We start from the raw sequence: 23769 nt of genomic DNA on the forward strand, positions 1-23769 counted from the left end.
AAAACTTTTTTAGGTTGCCGGGTTTGTTCATGCTTCTCTAGCATACTTTGTGTTGTTAGAATTCCCAGACAAACAGATAGATAGATAGATAGATAGATAGATAGATAGATAGATAGATAGATAGATAGATAGATAGATAGATAGATAGATAGATAGATAGATAGATAGATAGATAGATAGATAGATAGATTAAACAAAACGAGTCAGACAAGTAGAAAAATGTAACCTTTACTTATTTACAGATTGTACAGAGGTACTGAGTGGCAAGGTAGTATTTACATCACAACTAGTAGCTTAGAAACCCCTGAACTTATACACAAGTGAGATAAACAGCAGCGAGACCCACAGGACTACATACCAACACCCTCCTTCTACCCAGTAATGTGTGTATGTTTGAACAGGTGGGCCAAGGCGAGGTCTATGCTGGGCCTAGTGGATGGCGTTGTGTGGGAAAAAGCTGGGTGTCATACTGCTCACATCCCAGGGCCAGGAGTTGCTAAGTGTGGGATTATGACTAGGAGTAATTGTGCTGGAACAGTCGAGACAGACGGAGTTTGTGTTGGTCATGTAGCCCAGAGGGTCCAACTCAGGGAGAACTTAGGTGTTGCCGCAAAATAGGTATCACCAGAAACACAAGCATATCATGCAATTTAAAAAACAAAAAAGAAAATAAGTTGGTGTCAAAATATCTGCAATGGTGGACGTACAAAACCCATTCTTCATGCTCTCTGAACCACAACAGTACAGACGTGTGTGTACACGTTTGTGTGTAAGAGTGTGTGCGACTGCAATTGTATTCTATGAGTAAGAGCCAGGTCAAATGTTACGTGTAGGACGAAGGAAAGAGAGTACCGAAAAGCACACACGCACGCTCACACACCACAAGCAACCTCTAAATACACATATTCTCTGTTTTATATAAATGCTTGCACAGTGTAAAACACACACTCACGCCAAACACACACAAACACTCAAAGATAAAACAGCACGGACTTGTAGTGGAGGAAAACACTGTGAGTGGGATGGGGTTTATGCTTTAACCATCATTATTCATTGAGTGTGATTCAGATAAGAGACCCAGCTATGTGTAGTTACTTAACTGGCTAGCTGACCCACATAGTTAACTAGTCTGTTAACCTAGTAGTGGCAACTGTACAGTTATGTCCCAACCAACAACACACCAGAGGGGTGAAAATAAAATCACAGAAGAATCTAAAACATGCCTGTTTTTTTTCCCTAGAAGCAGAAGAAAAAGCCACATTGTAATTGAAATGAGTTCAATACTTAATACCATTCAAATCAAACAAATTAAATCAGTTTCTAACATTTAAAACAAATATTTCTCTGTACAGAAGTATAATATTGCAACCTGATATTGTGCATATAACTCACACAACAAACCTGTAAGGATTACCAGAAGAGGGGCAGCGCTAACCATTCAAAGGTGCGTTTTTTTCAGACCATCTTGCATTCTTTGCAACCAATGTATGAATCTGTGTGCGTGTGTTCGTATGTAAGAGAAAGAGAGAAATAGAGAATAGAGACAGACACTCAGCTAATGGGATATCAAGTCCTGTTTCCATCAAAATCCTTGTGCTCAAAAATCAATGCCCTTACTCAGTAGATTATGGATTTCTAGAACACTCATACACACATTGCCAGCTTGTCGAGTGTGTGCAGATGTTCGTGTGCTGCCTCTGTAACCAGTCACTTTGCAAAATCTGTGTTGCCACGTGCCTCTTTTGACTAAATTGCAGCTCCACAGGTACAAGCTACTTTGACGCTCGTTCAGGAGTAATAATCTGGTGAGTAAATCTGCAACAGCCATGCACTCAGCCTACAAATTCACAATGGAGACATTAAAACTGGCCTCGAGTCATTTTGTTTTACAAGAAAGTTAGTAGAAAATTACACTGTATCCTACGAGAGCCAGTGCTGAATCAGATGAGTTTTCACAACTACTGACATTAAGTGATTTCCAGCAACATCTTGAATTTTTAAACACCACGACTGAACTTTTTCTGTTCATACTTTATCTACTCTACAGAGGGAAGTATTGAAAAAGAAGTAATTGAAAGAAAATAAACAATCTGATAAGGGGAAAAAGGAAAAAGAAAAGAGAAAGATGAAGAGTTGGTATCATGTATACTGCATGTATGATGCTGCGCCCATTATCTAACACTGTAAAACTTCTGACCTCACAATGGAAAGACAGAGCTGTGCCCTTCATGGTGCCCTAAAACCCAACGTCAAAGAGAAATAAGAGTAAAAGAAAACATCTATCCAGCGAATGATTGAGAATATTCATATTTTTCCATATAAAAGTGTTTTTGGTCAAACGTCTTTGTAGGTGGCAGGGTATAAAATCTACAAAGTGCACAAAGAGATGCTATCTCATAGCCTTGACATACGCACCCACCCTATTCTACTATCCTAGACTACTGCTTATGTGCATATGTGTGTGTCATTCGTGTATGTAATGTGGTTGTGTGCGAGTGTGAGTGCATATATGACCCTGTATAGGAGTTTAACTGTAACACAGGGCAGTAGGAAGCATGCAGTAAGACCTGAAGGCTAGCTATGAGAGGAAGCAAGGATGCTGAATTGTATGTCTCTAGATCTAGAAACACTAGAACACACACTCTCATCCTGAGAGGCTTTAACTGGTGGCCACTTGGTCCACTTTGTGGAATGTTCAATTATCTGACATCAACAATAACAAACAGTCTGTATTTTTTTTTTTTTACTTTCCCATAAAAACAGACACAGCATGTGTGTGTGTGTGTGCATGTGTGTGTTCAAGTGTTTGTACATCTGCAGGCGGGAGCTGATACGTTCCTCAGACCTGTTTTCTGACCAGCAGCCTGCCTCCCTAGACTTTTACATAGATAGTAATTTCCATTCAAGTCAAGGATTACTTCAGTGTAGTTTACTACTCTTTAAGCCATGCTGGCAGTGCAGTTTGGAGCCTCAAACAACACACGGGTTGACTGTAGAAATCATAGTGCAACAGGAGGAGTCCTGGAGAGAACATGGGAGGTGTTCAGGTGAAATTTGTGTATGTGTGTGTCGTGTGTAATCTCAGAAAAAGGGATTCTCAGTGACCCCTTTAATCTCCAAGAAGCTGGTGAGGGGCGGGACAGGTTGGCTCGTTTTCCAAACACTCCATCATGTCCTCCGTCAGACCCCACTGTTAGTGTTAGACTCCGTGTACAGCGTCCCTCTTATTCCACCAGGATTTCCATCTGTCTTGTAAGACTTATTGTCAGTTTGTGCCTCGTTGCCCACAGCTTGAGGCTAGTACACACACTGACACTCACACACACTGCTCATCTTGAACTGTGCCTCCAGGTGTCCCTGTGGCCCCATCCCTGCCCAATAGCAATTGTAATAAAGACACAATAATTTATTTACTCTGTATCACTGGTAACCCTTTAGTCTAGGGCAAACCTTTCCATCTTTCACCTGTGTGTGTGTCTGTGTGTGTGTTCCTGTATCTGTGCTTAGAATCAGAGCTGCCTGGTCCGATCACACACACACACACACTTCCTTCTTGCATGCTTGTGTGTTAGTGTGTTTCAGTGATGGTTAGGTGTGTTATTTGTGACTCTCAGACATCAGACTCAATGCTGGGCATACGGCGGTACAGCCGGGGCCGGTTGCCGCCTGCGCTTGAGGCTCGCGGTGCTGTCACATAGCTCATTGGTTGAGAGGCAGCAGGGGGAACCATGTAGGCCACCACAGGAGGCTCCTGCTGAGGGTAGAACACCTGTTGGTCAACATGGCTGCCATGCTGGTTGATGTGATGGCTTCCATGGTTACCGAGGGTAAGCGTCAGCGGCATTCGCTGCTTATAGAGCTCGTGGGTGGAACTTCTCTGTGGCATGCGTGTAGCAGCCTGGGAGGCGGGATCTCGTTGGGCTGTGCCAGGGGCTGACTGGAGGAAAGGGTTGTGTGAGGGACGATCAGGCAAGAGACTCTTTGAGCGCCTTGGCAGAGGCATTGGAGCGTCCAGACTGTGGTGGTGGGAGGGGGATGGAGAGGGGGGGCTGCGGCTGCTGAACGGACGATCAGAGCGCATTGTGAGAACATTGGCATAGGCCCCCTCATCCAAGGACAGCTCCCTCTCCCGATCTCTGTCAGGCAGGCTCAGGCCCCGCAGGTGAGAGTGAGGCTGTGTTTGTCGTTCAGGAATACCGTCCGGAAGCATGTTCTCGTAGGAGTGCTGACGACTCAGCTGGAGGTGCTGGGCAGACGAGGAGGTGGGAAGAGGAGACGGAGAGGAAGGTGTGGGCTCAAAGTGGCTGACAAGCCCGTCCCCTTCACCCACGAGGCCCAGCTCGCTCTGGGGAAGATAGTGTGTAAACATGTCCCCACTGTGTGGGTGAGTGTGTGTGTGGGAGTAGTGTGAGTGCAAGTGGTCTTCGCTGATGTCGTACAGGTTTCCCAGGTGTGCGCAGGCGTCACAGCGAGCTTGTGGTGAGCGAACAGTGTAGAGGCCGGAGTAACCGCTAAGCTTGGTCAGACATGTACGACAGTGGCCGGGCCTGGCACTTTGTGTCCCCGAAACTGTACCTGGAGCATCGAATGAACCTCCAGATTTGTCTTTCACACTGTTCAGAGAGAGGATTACACTGATTATACACAAAGATACAACAGAGGACTTGAATGGTGATTTATGTGCCTCACACTAGATACTTTACCTGCTGTGTGTGTAGGTGCTGTATTTCTTGTCCTTCAGGGAGTGTAGGTCAGCCTCAGCACTGTGACTGTGGTGTAGGAGGCTGGCACTCAGCTGCAAAATGGGTGCATCTGACTGGTGGGAGTGTGTGTGTGAGTATGTACTGTCAGGCGGAAATTGATCTGGGGGGTAACTGTGGTCATCACCTCCCCCTTGGCTGTCTCTCTGGTATAGAGGAGCAGATTGGAGGCTGGCCTGGTCAGAGTCAATGGAGTAGATCTTGGATCCTCCACCTCCACCACCTCCACCTCTTTTTCTCAGCTGATTAATTGGCTTAAATCCACCCCTTGCGGCCATGGAGTCAGAATCTTTGTGCGATGGCGGCCGACTGGAACCCTCTGATATATCAGAGTGTTGCGGCTCTTCGGGCAAGTATCGCTGGCTCTTCATTGTTGGAGGTCCACTCCCCGATGCTGGGACAGGACTTGGAACTGGCGACACAACAGTTGGCTGAGTCTTCAGTGTCTCCACGCTTTTCTTCCACAGGGCTCGCGGCTTTGATGCAGCACAGGCAGGCCCTGGTAGGCGGGCCTTGCCGTTGTCATTGGTGATTGACAACTGGGGTTTGTTGGGGCTAGTCTGGTGAGCTGGGGCTTTCGGTTGCCCTGGAAATGGGGCAGCGTTGTTAAGGAGGTTTTTGTGTCGCCCAGACAATGACAGGAAACTCTGTGCACCTGCAGCGTTGCTATAGAGACCAGGACCCTTCTGAGGCAGACTATGGAGTGAGTTACCTAGGAGACGAGAAAAGATGCTCCTCAGACAACAGATATAATAGATGGATGTTTGAATGGATGCTTAACCTGTTAGCTGATACATTATCTATTGCCTTGGAGCACTGTGTGTGCCATATAATACTTGTCTAATTATGAGCTGTGCTTGTACATGACAGTCAGTCTGATTACAGTCTAGTAACCACTACAAAGAGACCAGCATCACCTTTGTAAATTCAAAGAAAAGTTAAGTAAATGTGAACAATATAATGTTAAGTGGCTTGTATACCTAATCTGGGCTGGTAGAGCATAATCATTTTCATGTAAATTCTACTTAAATGTAGAGTGTATCTTGTACTATGTATAAAACATTACAATACCTTTCCCCGACATCATGTCGAGGATGCCAGGCTGCAAGAGGACAGTATTGCGCTTAGGAGAAGACAAAGCAATGGATTTGGCAGATTTGAGCAAGTGCAGCATGTTAGCTTGAGGACTAAAGTCCAGTTCAGGTGCCTTCTTCTTCATATCTATGTGAACCCCATGGATACAACTCCATATACCCTGAGAGGAGAAGAGGAGAGGAAATTAAGGAGATAAAAAAATAGGAAAGGAAATGAAGGGAAGGGACAGGACAGATAGAGAGATAATAGAGGAGTAAGTGTAATTCGCAACCCAGTGACTTCATCCAAAAGTTCAGACATGCACGAGACTAATTTCCTTGTGAGGTAAATGTGTTGAGACCTCCGTGTGCTTTCTCAAGTGCATTTACTGCAAACTTTAACCTCATTTTGTTTTGTAATGTGGCTAGAAGAGATAATTTGCACTTCTTTAGATGAATTGCTTTCAGAGGAGTCTAGAAAATTAAATTTAGGTGATGATGTCACTGAAGGGGGCCTTTGAGTGCAAGGAGATGTTCCTCTTACAGCCACTTAACCTCCAGCATCTTTGCTCTAACTGCATGGGCTCACAGACAGACACACACACACAGAAACCTGTCACACTATTTCTTTGTAAATCATTTAATGTGTGAGATGCTGCTAGTCTGGAATAAAAGCCCTGCCCAACATGACATATGAATTATAAAAAACAATAACAACGACAAAAAACTGGTCTGTCTGGGTGCGTCCATTTATGTGTTGGATATATATTTAGATTAATGTGTATATCTGAGTGCCCATCTGTTTATGACCATTTTTAACTTTGTGAAGCTCACTTGTTAGTGTGTGTGTGAGCAGAAACAAACAGAGCCGTGTGTATATTTCTGTAATTGTGTATCCACGTTCTCATCCTCTTATCAGTTTGATTTCTCTATCCCGCAGTCCACATGCACAGCAGTAAGTTCATTTCTGGCTCAGCTGGATCCTATAATCACACCATCTCGCTCTTTACTCTTTTATTACACACATGCACACACTGATTCTTTCTGTGTATTAACAAAGACAGTGGTGTCTGTTTCAGACATATGAATTACCAATGTTCACACATATAATAATGCTGTTGATTACAGAAACAATCACACAAGTTTTGGGCACATTTCATACACTTCCACAACAAAAAGTCCCTTCTACACTTTTATGTTCAGGCAAAACATTTTTATTTCCCCGTTTCTATCAATGTTGTGATGATATTATCATGGTTAATGCTTTTTGAAACAATAATAATGTAGCTGTAAAATTCAGGCAGAATAGCATCCCTACTATGAATCAGTGCTTTAAAGCATTTGCTTCATGTGGCATTTGATCAGTGAATAAAGTACAAACCGTACCTGCTTGATGCTGTGAAAATTAAGACTAAGCATTGAAAATAGGCTATTAAATATGTTCTCATTCTTACCCTGCTGATTGTGAACAGCAGTCCTGGCCTTCCGGAGCAGACACCAGTGAAGCAGTATCTCAGTCTCCAGTAGAATAGGTGCTCAGAGATGAAGGTGAGGATGGAGAGGCCCATGGCTGTTGCCAGCATGTAAAAGACCCCTGCCATGTTGTCAACATCAAGCTGGCTGGACATCACCTCATTTTTTTCATTGTGGCAGATCCCAGTCAGCCACTGTGCCTCCAGCTCCTCCATTTCACCTGTTGGAAAGGTAGACAAAGTTTAAGAGCTGAGAAAAATGTGTGAGGATTGAGGAAAAGGAACTAAATTACAGAGGGAGGAAAAAAAGAGGTGATGGGAAAGAGGCTGTATTATTACGAGGGGAGAAGGAAGGTGGAGTGGTAAATAGATTGTAATGGAAAAGAAACAGGAGGTGGTGTGAAAAAAGCAGTTGTACGAGCAGGGTGGGGAATTGATAGTGATAGAGTGATAAGGAAAGGTAGAATGCATTATTATCAGTGTGTTTGGGCATGAGGGTGTCTGCCCTGAATAAAAAGGTCGGATCGGGCGTGAAGCAAAGCACTTAAGTGGTTTCAGCAGTTTGATTTCTGCCTCGCTCATTCTCGTTCTTCCATTCGCACCATCTCACAGTTTATTATTCAGAACAATCTGGAGGAGTAAACATAACAGGACATAGTGGGCACACACATACACACACATGCACTAACCCACACAAAGTAATGATGATGAAATGGTGTGTTAAGACTTGATAAACTGATAGATTTCTAATGGGGGAGGGGGACAAACAGGAGAAAGCTGTGCATGATTTTTAAGACTAAAGGCAATAACGTACAACCTGAAAATTTTAATGACCGAGATGTTACAGCTTGTAGATTTGTCGGAATGCCTTACCATCTCCAATGATGCTCAGTATGGCCAGATCAACATGGCGTTTCCAGTAGGATCCTTTCTGTAGGGCAATACCATAACCTGTGGTGGCAAAGATGTAACCACTGCCGATGGTCACCAGCTTACAGCCATCATCTCTGCCTGCCATGTAGTTCAAGACTGCAGCATCATAGATAAAAGCATCCAGCTTTCTGTAAGGAAAGGATGCAGTTCAAGTTTAATACAAAGACCAAGGCCTAACCTCCTAGTTTTTTCCTATGGGGACATCTTTTTACACACACATAGGATTGGATACTTCAGCAATGCAATAGTAAAAAAAGTAATGTACAAAAATGGATAAATTATTACTTTTTTTGAACCACATTTTTCAATTCAGTTCAATTCAGTTCAATTCAAAGCCTTTATTGTAATTACACATAGTAGTGTAACAAGATTGCTAGTCACTCCAAATACATACAACATATTTCTACGATCCCACGAATTTACATTTCTTATCGATATCTAAAATACGCAATCTTCCTTAATGAATTAATTTTATTCCATACTGAAAAAAACAATAATGTGTATTGTAATTATAGTACTCTTTTAGTGATTGTACAATGAAATTATGTGAAACTGGGCCAATTTTAAGGATACAGCTCTAACGAGCTCACTGTAACTGTAAATAATAACAGTAATAGTGTTATATACATCTACACCTAGACAGTTTGGCTGTTTTACTTTGCTCAGGTTCCCTTTGAACAAATATGAAAATGGATACGGACTAAGACTTCGTTCCAATGTGAGTGCTTGTCAAGATACGGCGCCCTTGTTTACATGTAGCTGTACTTTCTGTTTATTGCAGGTTTGGTCATTATTTTGTCATGACGAGCTGCCAGCACTTTCTCTGGGGATGGCAATTTGTATCTGAAATGGAAGTCCTCCACTGTTGGCATGACATATTTGAAATGAAATGTGAAGTACGGGTTAACTTATTACAAAATGTAAAAACTGCTCTAATCTTGTACTCTTTGAAGTGGACTGACATTTTTTAAAAACTTCATTATCGAATGAATATATCCTGTGGCCCTCCGTGTTAGATATGTATGCATGAATGTAAAACACACCAAAGGGCATATACTTAACGAATAGATTTTTTATCTGGTGTTGAAACAGTGAAATTATCAATTAATTTCAGAAAGCATTTCAATTGTTTATCCTTTGTCAAAAAAGTGGTTAAATTTTCTTTTGTCAGAACAATAATTTTTGTTTATGAAGGTAGTTAAATATTGATGATTCTGGTGTTGCATAAACGAGCCTAATACATGAGATCTTGGAAACAAACCTTATACATTAGCTATACTGTAACACTAAATTAATTAATGTAGTGACATAAAATGAAAAAAAAAAAGTTAAATTGCATTTGGAGAAAGCATCATGAAGATCAAAAGCTGAACAAAAAAATGCACTGCAACCATTCGTCTACTTGTGTGGGTTCAGGAGGAAGCATGAAAGGTAGCAAACTTAAGAGCAAATTACATTCTCCCTGTTTTGGCAGCTTCCTCTTTCCAGCAGCAACAAGACTTGATAATGAGCACTTGCAAACAGTGTGTGCATTTTGCTGTCAGCAGCAAAAACACTCAGCTCAGCTACTGCAGCATTTTAGTACAAGCTAATGCTAAGCCCCGTGGGGTAAGACGTGTGATGCAACGTCTTACTTTGTTTGTTTTCACATGTTCTTAAGCATATGTGCTGTTTGCAAACAGAATTACCCCTTTAGATATAATAAATCCTGATTTGATTTGAGTTGGCTTGACAAGTTTACATTACCCTGTCTTGAGGCTGACCAGTGCATCCTGGACGCCAGTCTGGTGGTATTTAGTCATGTACTGATGCATATCTGGATAGTTCTTCCTGATGTTGCGCTCAGTGCTGCCATTGGGAACAGTCCCGAAACGAAATGGAGGGGAATAGGAGTATGGGCTCTGGAACTGCAGGGAGAAAAATAATGAATGCAACAGAGATGCCAATTGTTTAAAGAGGCAAGTAACAACATGTGACAGGAGGAAAGAAAAAAAAAGTTGAAACAAAAAGAAGAAAGTTAAAAAAAAAAAAAAAACCCTCAACAGAAGAAATAGACAGTATTTTGAGAAAGCAGCAAGAGAAAAAGAAGAAAAAAAAGGGGAATGTAGGAGCAGGGACAAAAACGTGAAAGTAAAGAAGGAACACATAGAAAAATCAGGATGAGGGAATAGTGATGAGAAGAGACAGAAGAGAGAGGAAAAGGGAGAGACAGTGGAGTGGACTCATCAGTCATCATCATTGTGTGTCCAGTGTAGTGTAAGACTGGCCGGGGTTCTGCTGACATTGCCAGGCTCTGCAAGCTACACACATAATACACACATATCTAAATACAAACACACACGCCTTTGATCTATGCGGGCTGTGTGAATGTGTGCACGTGGATGTGTGTGCGTCGCTAGGTCTGCTGCGCTGGCAGTGTTACTGAGGTGACAGCTACGGCCAGTGGATTTGGGCTGTGAAGCCCAAGGGCGCTCCCCAGAGAGTCTTGTCTGGCCGCAGGCCTGGCATTCATTACAAGAGCAACCCTGGCTGTGAATGCATTTAGTTTTCTGTCTGAATGTGTGTGTGTTCATATACGTGTAATCCTACCTTCTTGTCAGACAGTCCAGTGACTTGGTCCACAAACTCTTCCTGGATCATGAAGGCAGCCAGGTTGGCAGTGTAGGAAGCCAAGAAGATTACAGCAAAGAAGGCCCAAACGGACACAATGAATTTACTAGTGGTGCCCTTCGGGTTCTGCACGGGCACAGAGTTGTTGAACACTAGACCCCACAGCAACCATATGGCCTTACCAATGGTAAATGATGGACCATGTGGGTCTGAGTGAGGAGCAGAGGAGCAGTGGAAGCAGTAAAAAAAGGAAAAAAATTAAACAGATTAGGAAGGTAGAGGAGTTTGAAACCTTTAACTCATATTTTCATCATGGCATTTGGCTGATTTTTGCAGTGCAATATAAATTCCACCTCTAATTTCTCCTTACAGACTGCATAAAAATGTGTACATCCCATACTGATCACAGCGTGCGTTCCTAAAGTCTGGACTAAAACCTATGGCAAGGCCTCTTTCCACCACTACGGCCCTTGTCTATGGAATGGTTTTCCAGGGAACTTCAGGGCTGCAGAGACTGTTGGTGCTTTTAAAAAGAGTCTCAAGACCTACCTTTTTTTATTAAGCTTTTAACTGAATTGTTTTCTTATCTTTTTTTAGGCTACTTCATTTTATTGTTTTTTTTTTTATTATTATTTTTATTTTATTTTATTCATTATTGTACTTATTTATTTGAAAACTGCCTGTTTTTGTAACTTTCTCAATTCTATTTTTATGACTTTGTTTTACTAAGGCACATTGTTTTTATGAGCTCTTTTAGTTAAACTTTCATACTTGCAGTTCTTATTTGTTATCGGGGTCTTGTTATGAGTGAGGGAGGATGGAGCGCGAGAACGACAGGCGGATCGGTGCAGCATCTGCAGTGATGCGGACTCTGCATCGGTCTGTCGTGAAGAAGGAGATGAGCCAAAAGGCAAAGCTCTTGATTTACCGGTCAATCTATGTTCCTACCCTCACCTATGGTTACGAGCTGTGGGTAGTGAACGAAAGAACGAGATTGCGAATACAAGCGGCTGAAATGAGTTTTCTCTGCAGAGTCACTGGGCTCTCCCTTACAGATAGGGGGAAAAGCACGGTGATCTGGGAGGGGCTCAGAGTGGAGTTGCTGCTCCTCCACATCGAGAGGAGCCAGATGAGGTGGCTCGGGCAACTGGTCAGGATGCCTCATGGACGCCTCCCTGGTGAGGTGTTCTGGGCATGCCCCACTGTGAGGAGGTCCTGGGGAAGATCCAGGGGGCAGGTGTGCTTAGGGTATGTGTGTGTGTGTGTGTGTGAGAGAGAGAGAGAGAGAGAGAGAGAGAGAGAGAGAGAGAGAGAGAGAGAGAGAGAGAGAGTAGGTGTGGATTTTTAATTGCTGTTTTATATTCTTTTCTATTTATTGTTTTTGTGTGCATTTTATTATGTAAAGCACTTTGTGCTCCTTATGTATAAAAAGTGCTTTTTAAAAAAATGTATTTAATTTGATTTTTACATAATGTATCTGATCAAAACAGGTAAATATACCCCACATGAACAACAAAATGACATATTAATCTCTGGCATCATATTATTTGCCACCAAAGAAATGTCATGTCTCCCTAAATGGAAAGTCTGGCCTGGTGCTTTCCAGTGAACTGAATAGTTTTTTTTTAACCGTTTTAATGTCAGTGTTTTTAGTGAAGCATTGTCTGTTTTTAGAAACATTGTCTCATCTCATAGTGTTGTTGTCGAAAGGAGCAACACTGTTAAACTTTTCCGTGGAGTTAAGGAGAGGAAAAGTCCTGGTCCTGATGGCGTTGGAGGTCGGGTCCTCAAAAACTGTGCTGTCCAGCTGGAAGATATATTTAGTTTTATTTTTTCAACATCCCTCCAGTTTCATAAGGTCCCCTCCCTCTGGAAATATTCCATCATTGTTCCAGTACCAAAAAATTGTTAAGTAATCACTCCTGACCTGTGTCCAGAATAATGTGGACCCACTGCAGTTCGCTTATAGGTCAGACAGAGGTGTTGAGGATGCTGTAGGCACCCTGCTGAATTTAGTTTTAACCCATCTTGAGGGAGCCAGGTCCTTCGCTCGTCTTTTATTTGTTGACTTTTCATCTGCTTTAACTGTATTAAGCTGCACGTTTTAGCAGAAAGATTAAGAAACTCCCACAACATCGATTCTGGTCTTGTAGCCTGGCTTGTCGACTTTTTAACAGAGCGGCCACAACGTGTGAGAGTTAATGGTGTTCTGTCAGACACCCTCACCTCTTCCACTGGATCCGCACAGGGCTGCGTCCTCTCACCTTTATTATTTGTTTTATATACAAATGAGTGTCACAGCCAACATGTAGGTCGTAACATTATTAAATTTGTGGATGACTCAGTTATTGTCCTTGCTGAGCAGTGATGACCCTGATCATGGACCTGTAGTGGAAGAATTCACCAACTGGTACAGGTCATCCTTCTTAAATATCAATATCAGCAAAACAAAAGAAATGCGCATCGACTTTCGGAAGAATTCTCCGAACATCTCTCCTGTCAGGATTGAGAACCAGGCAGTAGAGCTGGTTAACACTTATAAATATCTTGGCACCCACCTGGATGACAGGCTGACCTTTGACCTTTATGTGCATGTATTTTTATCAGAAGCTGCGTAGTTTTAATGTTGACAGGGCTTTCATGCAAATGTTTTATTCTTGTTTTATTAAATCACTTTAACTTTCTCTTTTATCTGTTGGTACGACTCCCTATCTCTGAAGAACAAGAATAGATTGCAGGGGATTGTTAGACTATGCGGGGAAATTGCAGGGATCTCCCTGAATGACCTTTCAGCCCTGCATCAAGCCAGAGTGATAAACAAGGCTCATTTAGTCCTTGCAGACCAAAACCACCCTCTGGCTCATGAATTTTTGCTGCTTCCATCAGGGCACATGTACATCCTACCAAGATGTAGGACTAACAGACACAAATGCTCTTTTGTCCCTGCAGCCATTGCCCTGTTGAACAAGGAGTTTAAAATTTATTTTTAATTATTTTTATTATTTTTTTTAAGTCCTTTTAAATATGTTGTGTTATTTGTGTGTTTGTGACTGATTGTTTTCACTGCTGGTTGCACAACAAATTGCCCTCACGGGATAATAAAGATTCTTAGAACCCTTGAACCCTTCATTAAACAAAAATTTAGTCAAAATGCAGGAGCAGTCTGTGAAAAATTAGGAAAAGAACAGTTTCCTTCAGAATAAGGAGGGCAAAGAGCCGTCAGATGCTGTTCATCAAATAACCTTTGTTCATTGATCATCAGCTCGTGTGAGCACCTCAAAAAAAGCAGACGTTTCCATTAGTTTACTGGTCTGAACTATTCATGAGTCTGTGGTGACAACAGGGCCCAGCAGAAAAGACACACCTAAAAGAACATGCTTTGGAATTTTATTGATCAATATACTTCACAGTTGGAAATGACCAGAGGATTAGTCGATCCCTAAGGAGAATACATGACTGCCACTAAAAGAGTTTGAGTTCACTTAAGGGACAATGACACTGAGCATCACACTTTACCCGCAAGTGAAGTGGGTGAAGTTCAAACCTAAATGCATCCTATCACCTAAGAATCAACAACCAGTCAGAAATCTGGCAGGAGTCTTTGATTCTTGACTGTGAGACAGCACTCTCTTTCCCCAAACAACTCTAAAAAAATCTGTTCCTGCTGGCATTTAGAGCCCACACTCTTTGGTTGGCAATTGACAGTTGTCAGACATCTCTTACATTTCTTACCCATATTTGCTTTGTACATACATCCTGTCCACATATCTTTTTAGATGTGGTTCAAAACTTTTAAAAGGTGCCTTGCTTTAAAGCTATTTCTTTTGTTGATCATCTTATTTTATTACCTGTGTATAAAAGATCATTTTTGTTAATATATCAAATGTGGTCAATACACACAATGTTTTTTTTAATGAAAGTCTAAATTAGCATCCATGAGAGAATTAAGAAATACATATATTTTCAATATTAAACCTGATATTTAAACTCTGTGTTTCATTGGTCAGACAAAGCTGTGAAATTCTTTAATCTCCCATTGCCCTCTCTTGTTTCTTCCAGTTTTCTTCCAACCTGTGTACTTCTTTATTCTTTTCTCTGTTGTGCTTGTCTGTCCTTTTCGTAACTTCTGCCCCCTGGTGGATACCTTTTGCACTACCATAATTTTGACACATCACATAGTAGTAAATGTGTGATGTATGCAATTTATTTATTTATTTACATTTTGTTAAAGAGCCAAAAGAAAAACTTCACATTAAGAAAATTACAATTTTCTGCCAATTATTGCTCAGGTCAGGCATTAAGGGACTATTAATATTCACCACCTATTTTATGTATTTATTTTGTTGGAATCAAAGATCAACTTTCATTCAAAGTTCCCTTCCATTTTCCATGCAGCCAGCAAGTTTTTTTTTTTTTTTAAAAAATACTCATAAGTATTGGCCTTTATGCTACACTGCCTTGTGACATCAGTTCTGAACCTCATCCTGGGTTTTAAACTCTCAGGCAGCACAGAGACAAGTAATGATTTTAGGGGAAGGCCACTCTGACTTAGTAGGGGGCAGGAATTGTCTAACAAGGGCAAAAAAGTGAATATGTTTCCTTGTTGCTAGGCTTTGACTGTATAAATGTACAATATAAATAAAACCGACAATGACACTGACATAACAAATTTCCTAAACACAGCCTATTGAAATTAATTTTGTTAAGAGATCTTTTCTCATATTCCATCATGGTTAAATCTATTCATTCATTTTTACTAGCTGTTGTAGTCTGACCATTTTGGTTTAAGTTTTTGTAGTCTTGTCGTGTTTAGTTCTGTTTTTCCTTTCTTTATTTAGCAGTTTTCCACTTGTGTTTTTAATTTTGCTTTCTGCTTCCTACTCATTAGTTCACCTGGTTTGATTTGTTCATCGCTTCACCTGTTCTTTATTAGTCCTCCTGTCTGTGTATGTGTGTGTGTGTGTGTGTGTATGTGTGTGTGTTTAATTTTTACTAGGCGATATCATTGTGTGTTTTCCCCTGTGTCATTTTGTAATTCATTTGTTCTTTCATTAAAACCTTTGTTTCCTGCACAGGTCTGCCTCCTGCCTCTCAGAGCTGCATTTGGGTCCACATTATCTCACAATGACAGTTGTCTGAGTTTTCCTTCTGTGTCCTTCTTGTATAGTATTATGATATTGGGATAACCATTATAATATTGTTATCTTCCCAAAGGAAAGGGGTCAATGTTGAATTAATAATTACAGCAGATGCTGTTACTTTCTGTCTGGTGTATCCTTATCTTCCTTTTCTTTTTTTCGCTCTCTTTTTCTCTTCTGTTTACACTCCCCTTTCTTTTCTAACACCCCTCTGGTCAGGTCTGGCATTAATATGTAAAATCAGCAATAGAGAAATCTAATAACAACAATTAATCCTTAAATTATCAAGATGGGCCTTATTTACATAAAGCTCCTCTTGGCAAAGCAAATTTGTTTGGAACAACACAGCAGCCAGACCATCATCCTGCTTGCTATGAGGCTGGACAGGACAAGGTAAAGAAGAAGAAAAAAAACCTAACTATCAATGAGGTCTTAAGTTAGCTACATTTAGGTGTGTGCTAATATAATGCCAAAGAGGAAAAATATTAATGATGATCTTTACACATCAACAACCATCGGACTTCAGTGACCTGCATGTACAGAAAAAGATGTTGCGTCACACCCAGCTGTTTATGGAATTACAGTGAACATGGATGCTACAGTGTCAGTGTGTGTGTATCTGTTTTGAAGCTGTTGTACAAATTGTACAATTTGATCTCGCCATGTCTTTCTCACTTAAACAATGTAAAAATTAATGAGATGCAACATGACCATTCAGACTGAGGTAGGAGACATGTATCTGATTTAAGCCCACAGATTAAAATGACCTGAGTCTGATTAGAAAAAATCTCATTTGTGTTGTTGTTTTTGTAATAATAAAAAAAAAAGATATGGGTCACAAGTAAGCAAAAAACATCAGATTTACCTAAAGCGTGAAAATAGCCTTAGAGAAGCAATTATTGCTGCCCAATAATGTAGGTCATAAAGCCTCCAAACTTCAAAGTTATTGCTGCTAAAGGTGGTTCTACCGGCTAATGAACCACAGGTTTCCTTAGTTTTCTCCACACTACTTCTGCATTTTGGTTTAGCTTTTGTTTTTTTTTTTTAATAAATAAGATATTACATAAAATGTCATATATTGTTGCTCATCTAAGGCTATATTTATCTAATTCTATGACCCAGTAAGGACCAAGCTATTATTTTATTATTTTTTAAGTATATCCTGACATACCAACCTTAAAATTGAAAGGAAGTTTATTTTATTTTTCGTGCAAGTTTCACTAAGAGTTGTCACAGCAGGTTAAAATAATAATAATAGGAATAAGAATAAATTCAAAGTAGCAAAGTACGGTGAGTTTTCCACTTAAATGAAATCATAGTGTATTATTTGTTGTGGCTGCATTGTTTAAAATATGCTGAAAATGTTCAGTACAGAAGTTGTCTGTTTCTGCAAATAATCAAACAAATAAAAGTGTTTTCATGCACAAACAACTCTCCCGAAGAAAATTAAAGTTAAGAGTTTCATGATCCAGCTTTAGGGAGTCTTTTTTTTCTTTTTTTAATTTGAAGTATTTGTTATGTAATTAGTAGTGAATAATGCGGACATAATGTGGAGTAGGAAGAGAGAGGCTATTTAATTTAATAGGGCCAGAGGGTGACATTGTAAAGAAAATGTGATAGTATTATTGGCTTCCATTTTTATTGATGCTTACAGCATACACATTTTGCAGCACTTGTTACTGACAAGCATTTACTTGACAAATCGGTAAAACAAACAAATAACAAAAACAAATCCAAAATCCTTTTTTGTCCAAATGAAAAGCTACACACCAAATGAAGTAATCAAACCTGTATTTATTCAAATTCAAATTCAAACACACAAGGTTGGTTTTAAGACTCATATCTTGCCTAAGTGTTTTTAAGATTAAGTCCATAAAATACTGGTGCCTGCAAAGGGTCAAATCACAAATTAAATCACTGACAAGGGTTCAGCTGGAGATTTTAGATAAAAGGTAAAGTTATTAAGAAATTTGCTGAAGGAACAGACTGACAAAAATCACATGTGTTGTTTTAATATTCATTTTTGAGTGGATTAAGACATTTTTAAAAATTGTGAAGCAGGCAGCTCATCAGGCCTACACAACCTGCTGGTTGTAGTTTTATATTTTTACTTATCTTCCTCACTGATTAAACAGTGGAAAGATAAACAGAAAAATCTACACTAAAAAAGTAAAATAAAATATATTAATAAGACTAGCTTTTTATGTTCATGTGACCACAACATTCATTTCTAGGTGAGAGCCAGCAGTGCAGCTGCAGGTTCTGGTTTTGGACGACGCCTAAAATAACAATTTTTTTTGTGAGCGACCATGATAAAGAAATGGTAATATGGTGTAACTTTGCCTGATCTGTCAGAAGTTAGAGCAACAATAGGTCATTTCTTTTGCTTCAGGGGAAACTTGGATTTGTACTTCTTGCTGCTGGGAGAAATGATTGGTGTGATTTCTCTGATTTCTTTGTGTGTGTGTGTGTGTGTGTGTGTGTGTGTGTGTGTGTGTGTGTGTGTGTGTGTGTGTGTGTGTGTGTGTGTGTGTGTGTGTGTGTGTGTGGTGTGTGTGTCTGTCTACCTTTGCCTTGGGCCAAGTTGCGGTTGAAGCCCAGTGGACTGATAAACTCAAAGAGAAAGACGGCAATGGCTGTGACAATGAGCAGCATCACAAACATCATCACCCAAACTGATGCACTGAAGGGCTCTGAGAGGAGGGAAAGACAAAGAAGAAGACAAAGTTTAAGTGAAATTAAGTACATGAGATGGAGAGACACTCAGGAAGAGTAGGAGATGCATGAAATAAAGGGGAGTGTGTGTACTAAGGGAAGGCAAGAAGGAGGAAAAGATGATGGAGAAGGTACAGAGAGGGAAGTCAGATGGAGTGGGAAGGGAGGGAAGGAAGGAGAGAGAGTGTTAGTTACAGAGAGTTCGATGGAGCACATTTCCATATTTCTCATTATTCCCTTGGATGAGAGCTGAGAGAGGGAGAGGCTTCAGGCAGGGGAGACAGTAGAGAAAAGGGTGAGAGAAAGAGGGAGAGACAGAGGAGGGGTGGGAGAGACAAGAATCAAACTCCAAGTGATCTGATGTGCCCTGCTGTGGGCATGTGTATGTGATCTATTTGTGTGTGTGAGTCTGTGTTTGGTGTGCAGCAGGGCAGGAGTTCAGAGAGTGGGATGAGTGTCAGATATGTTGAACCCAGACAAATCTAATGTGTGTGTGTGTGTGTCACTGTAGTGTAAGTATGTGACTGCTAGGGTTAGCCAACCCTGAGAGATTGTGCGCTGAGGTGCCTCTAATATCAGTGCGAGAGATACTGAACCGTCACTGATACCCTGGCCCAAGCGCAATGCACGCACTTACGCACACACATCATCATAAGCTTTCACGTTAAGTACACACACAAAGCACTCACCCCTTAACATAAACACGGCCGAAGCCCATCCATTCTCCACACGTCCTTCACACAATACACAAATGTCCCAATATATTAGTGCTATATCACAGTTTTTTTTTTTTTTTTGCATTTTCCTTACACACAGGCATACTGACACATGGCTTGATACACAGAGACCGACACGCGCATGGTCCAATACACCCCCTCGCTCCCTGCCTCGCTCCAATGACAATACAAGACATTAGGCAAGCACAGAAGAGCATTTCGGTTTCTAGTCATCTCAACAACTAGAGAAGAGGAAGATGAAGAAGAGGAGAAGAATAGGAGAAGAAAAGGGGAATATCAAGAGTGCTTTGTCTGAGCTGACTTTAAAAAAAAAACAGCTGGCATGCTTTACATGCTTTGCTCTGGTAGAAATATTAATGTGCTTAGGGTGCTGAGGCCCAGATAAAGTCAGAGTACAAGTGGAATCTGGCCGGTACATAACGTCTGAATAAAATATTCCATTTTAAGTTCAGGATATTGCCAAGGTTTAAGCACCTCCCTATTATTGTGCCCCTAGTTGCACTGCTAAAAAAAAGAGAGGGAAAAAATAGGTTATTTCTTTAGAAAGTCAAATAAAAAGACAGGTTTACCAAGGAAGGCAGACGGAGAGACGGTTCCATTGCTACGTGACACCATGACACTGATGCCGGTCTCAACGAAGGGCACGGAGAAGTCAATGGCCTCTGACCTCTCTTCATTGATGGTCAGTGACCCGACAGCCATCACAGCCTTCTTATATACCACCTGGCAAGCAAACAGAGTTTTACGGAGTACATTAGTGCCTACACTGGCAGAAATAAATATACTGACCTGTGTAAATATTTGGACAACATCTCATGTGTTTTTCATATTGGAAGTGAAATATTACAAACACAGAAGGTGTTCCGCAGAATGGAGGGCACTTTAAGCCAAAGCTCATGAAAAAAAAAAAAAAAGTACACCTGATATTTTTATAGCGTTTTTATTCCCTGAATATGTTCTTGCAGACATTCTGCTAATGAAAAATATTGTTTTCACTGTGTAGAAAAATGTCTTTTCAGATTTAATTACTTATAGTCTTCCAACAGTCTGTTCCCATAAATGTTAGCATCATCTATGATCATATTGCCAGATTTCATTATGATATGTTTCACTTTGAACCTTTAAGAATTTTACTCTGACAGGCCTTAGCTTTAATTTCATCTGATTGAATAAATCATTTCCAGAAAAAGATGAACGACAGTGATGAAGTAAGCCTTAAGGCATCCTTCTTTTTGACCTATGACCATGATGGTACACTTAAAAGACCGTGGAGTAATATTTATTTAATGAATATTTAAAAATTAAATGTTTTTTTAAATGTTAATGGAAAATTAAAAAATATATCTAAAAATAAAATATTGATGTTCAGAATTGAAGAAGTGGGTTACAAATGCCAGGTAGCATTTTTTGTGATATTTTATGACTAAAAGTAGCTCAAAAAGATATGTTTTGTACATTAATATGCAGAGCAAGACTGTTGTTCTGACAGTAGTTGTTTGTGTCGCCAAAGCCTAATATATTTTATTCGTCTGTACCCTACAGAGCCCTAATTTTCTGCAAACTACTAAAAAGACATTGATGACTATCCTTGTCACACATCTCTCCCATTCCCTGACTCGTACCTATTTATATTCAATAAACAGAAAGCCTAGCACAAATAGGGCAGCAGTGTTGCAATGTGTCCTGTCAAATCCTCTAACATTAAACCTACTCCTAGAAAAAAAACAAAACTTCAAAAAACAAAACTAAACTTAAGGGAAGAAGTGCACAGGTGAGTGATCAGACTGCTCTCACATTAAAACATGAAATAGTCTTTAACCCTTTAGGACCTTGACAGGATCGCTGTCACCCAATGGGCTCACCATTGTTTCTGGTGCACGCTGACATTCCCGTCAGGAGCACACGCGCATCCTGACTTTAAGACCATTGGTCTTAAAGGGTTAAAACAATTACTCTGGATACCATTAGCATAACTTGTAGTTGTAGATAAGAACCTGGGAGTACTTTTTGACCAGAATCTGTTCTTTGACTCACAAATAAACCAGGTTTCTAGGACTGCCTTGTTTCACCTAATAAAAAAGTTTTCCCTTTAGTTATGCTGCTGTAAGCTTTGACTGATGGAGGGACATCCCATGACGCACTGAGCTCTTCCCTCCATTGCTTTCTCTTTACTCTTTTTTTAATCCATGTATATGACATATATAATTGTCACTAGCTTGCTTTTCTTTTTTCTTTCTCAGCAGGTATCTCTGGTTTACAGCTATGGTACAGTTATGACCCCTCTTTCCTTCCCTCTCTACACCCAAAGCAGATGGCCACACTTCCTGAGTCTGGTTCTGAACCTGGTCCCTTCTTATGCATGCTCAGGATGTGGGATTGAATTGAGGAGACGATTTAATGCCATCTGTTGATTTTTGTATCTAAGCAGTTATTTTTTTTATTGACTTACATGAAATCATCTATTATAAATTGGACTGATGTAGCTCATTTCATGGGTTAGTTTTAATTTGATAATTAGACTACAATGAAATGTATTGAATTGGACTGTGTCTATAAAAGTACTTTGAGATGATTTTGTCCTGATTTGGCGCTATATAAATAAATAAACTGAAGTGAACTGAATTGAATTTTTGCTGATTAAAAAAAAAAAAAAAAACTCACCCAGCACCATTTTCAAAATAATGTGTTTCACTATTTCAAAATGGTTTGTGTGTCCAACATATTTTGTGTCTTTAGCTAGGAGAGCCAGACCAATAATTCAAGTAAAAGATATTTTGTTGTGATGCTGTTATTACAAGTCTTGTTTAAATGCAAGCCATGTTGTTTTTCTAACCTTAATCATGTTATTTTCGATCAATTCCTTATGTCAAAAAAGCAAGTTGTATTTTAAAAAAGAGAAAAAGGCAACGAAGCAGCAAGTTAAATCACAAGGAAGCAGCCACCAAATGAAATGAACACATTTCAAAGTTAATATATCAGAAATCACTATGGTTAAGGTGAAACTCTAACATAGACGTTTGTGTGAAACGCCTTGTGTACCCCCTTCAACTTTCAAATGTGGATTTATTTCCTTGTAAATGTGAAGCAACAGTTGATTTGTGAAAATTTAATGAGATGTAGTGACACTGTACTCTGTTAAGCTGTTTTTGTGTGCAGTAACACAAAGCAAGAGAAGAAAAAACAAAGTATTTACTGTGAAATTGTGTTGGACAGTCCATATTAGTGCTTCCACAGAAAGTCAGACAGACAGAATAATGTATATTACCTCTCCAACCATGCCGTTCCACACATTGTTGATCTTCTTCCCATGTTTTCCATTGGTGACCAGGTACAGGTCATAGGTAAACTTGACATTCCTGGCTATCTTCTTCAGAATGTCAATACAGAAACCCTTACAGCACTGTTTGATATAGGCACCTCCTGATGTGCTGTTACTGCAATAAAAGGTCACACACACACACACATATAAGCACACAATTAGTTTGTTTTTTTCTAATTTAATGATGTATAAGTAAAATGTATGCAAATGTGTAGAAGGTGACTTTATATGAATGAGCCTGCTCGCGGCACATCTGGTGGTTCAATCAAACTGTAAAACTAGAATTATGACAGTGCAGTGTAACAATAAACTCTGCTGAAGGGTAGAGAGAGCTTGTACAGTGTGAGTGAGTGTGTGTCTCCCTTTGAGCCAGCAAACCAAACCAGATGAAAACACATGGGTGCTGAGCAGATGCTGCCAGTCTTTAAATATAGTTACAGAGCAACCAACCCACATGATTAAAATATCAGCTGTCCTTTCCTTGTCTTGTTTCTCTCTTTTTCTCCCTGCTCCTCTATATTTCCTTTTTTTTTCTGCTCAGCCTTTAAGGAGATTCTTCTCCAAAATACACGAAATACCTACACACAGTGCAGCCACACTCAAAGGACAGAGGGAATGGAAAGTGATGTTTAAGTTAACTTTCCTGACAGCAGTCTCCAAGGACCTCAGTGCAGCAGGCTAAACTGAATTGTTGGATCAGATGAGTCTCATAATCTATTAAACCTTACCAGCTTTTTCAAAAGCATTTTCATGAAAACTTAATTCCATTCCCATGTCAGCCATCTTTGATGTAGCACATATGGATTGCAACAGTAATTCTGTGACCTTTTCACTTGCCATTTTAGCTGACTCAAATTCATGAGAAAGTTCATGAAGAACTAAAGGTTTCACACTCACAGAACTTAAAGATGACTGTAAGAGATATGGTAAATACAAGGATTAAATAATCTTTCAGTAGCAGTAAAATGTATGCATGGAAAAGCTTAGTATGTGTGAGAGTGAGGCGATAACA

General features: G+C 40.2%; 1 protein-coding gene across 1 annotated transcript in view; it reads right to left on the reverse strand.

The window, feature by feature from the left end:
- Nucleotides 1–212: 212 nt before the first annotated feature.
- Nucleotides 213–23769, reverse strand: part of grin2ab (glutamate receptor, ionotropic, N-methyl D-aspartate 2A, b) — a 114828-nt gene continuing 91271 nt past the window's right edge. Inside the window, exons 11-20 of the mRNA XM_041982280.1 lie at nt 22704–22872; nt 20008–20161; nt 18554–18679; nt 10828–11057; nt 9985–10145; nt 8179–8366; nt 7288–7526; nt 5832–6015; nt 4704–5472; nt 213–4613 (exon numbers count right to left, since the gene is read on the reverse strand). Of these exons, the coding sequence (XP_041838214.1) occupies nt 3611–4613; nt 4704–5472; nt 5832–6015; nt 7288–7526; nt 8179–8366; nt 9985–10145; nt 10828–11057; nt 18554–18679; nt 20008–20161; nt 22704–22872 (3223 nt within the window). The 3' untranslated portion in view covers nt 213–3610. The remainder of the gene's footprint in view (nt 4614–4703; nt 5473–5831; nt 6016–7287; nt 7527–8178; nt 8367–9984; nt 10146–10827; nt 11058–18553; nt 18680–20007; nt 20162–22703; nt 22873–23769) is intronic.

The sequence above is a fragment of the Melanotaenia boesemani genome, chromosome 4, assembly GCF_017639745.1.
Source record: "Melanotaenia boesemani isolate fMelBoe1 chromosome 4, fMelBoe1.pri, whole genome shotgun sequence".
Classification (NCBI taxonomy): domain Eukaryota; kingdom Metazoa; phylum Chordata; class Actinopteri; order Atheriniformes; family Melanotaeniidae; genus Melanotaenia; species Melanotaenia boesemani.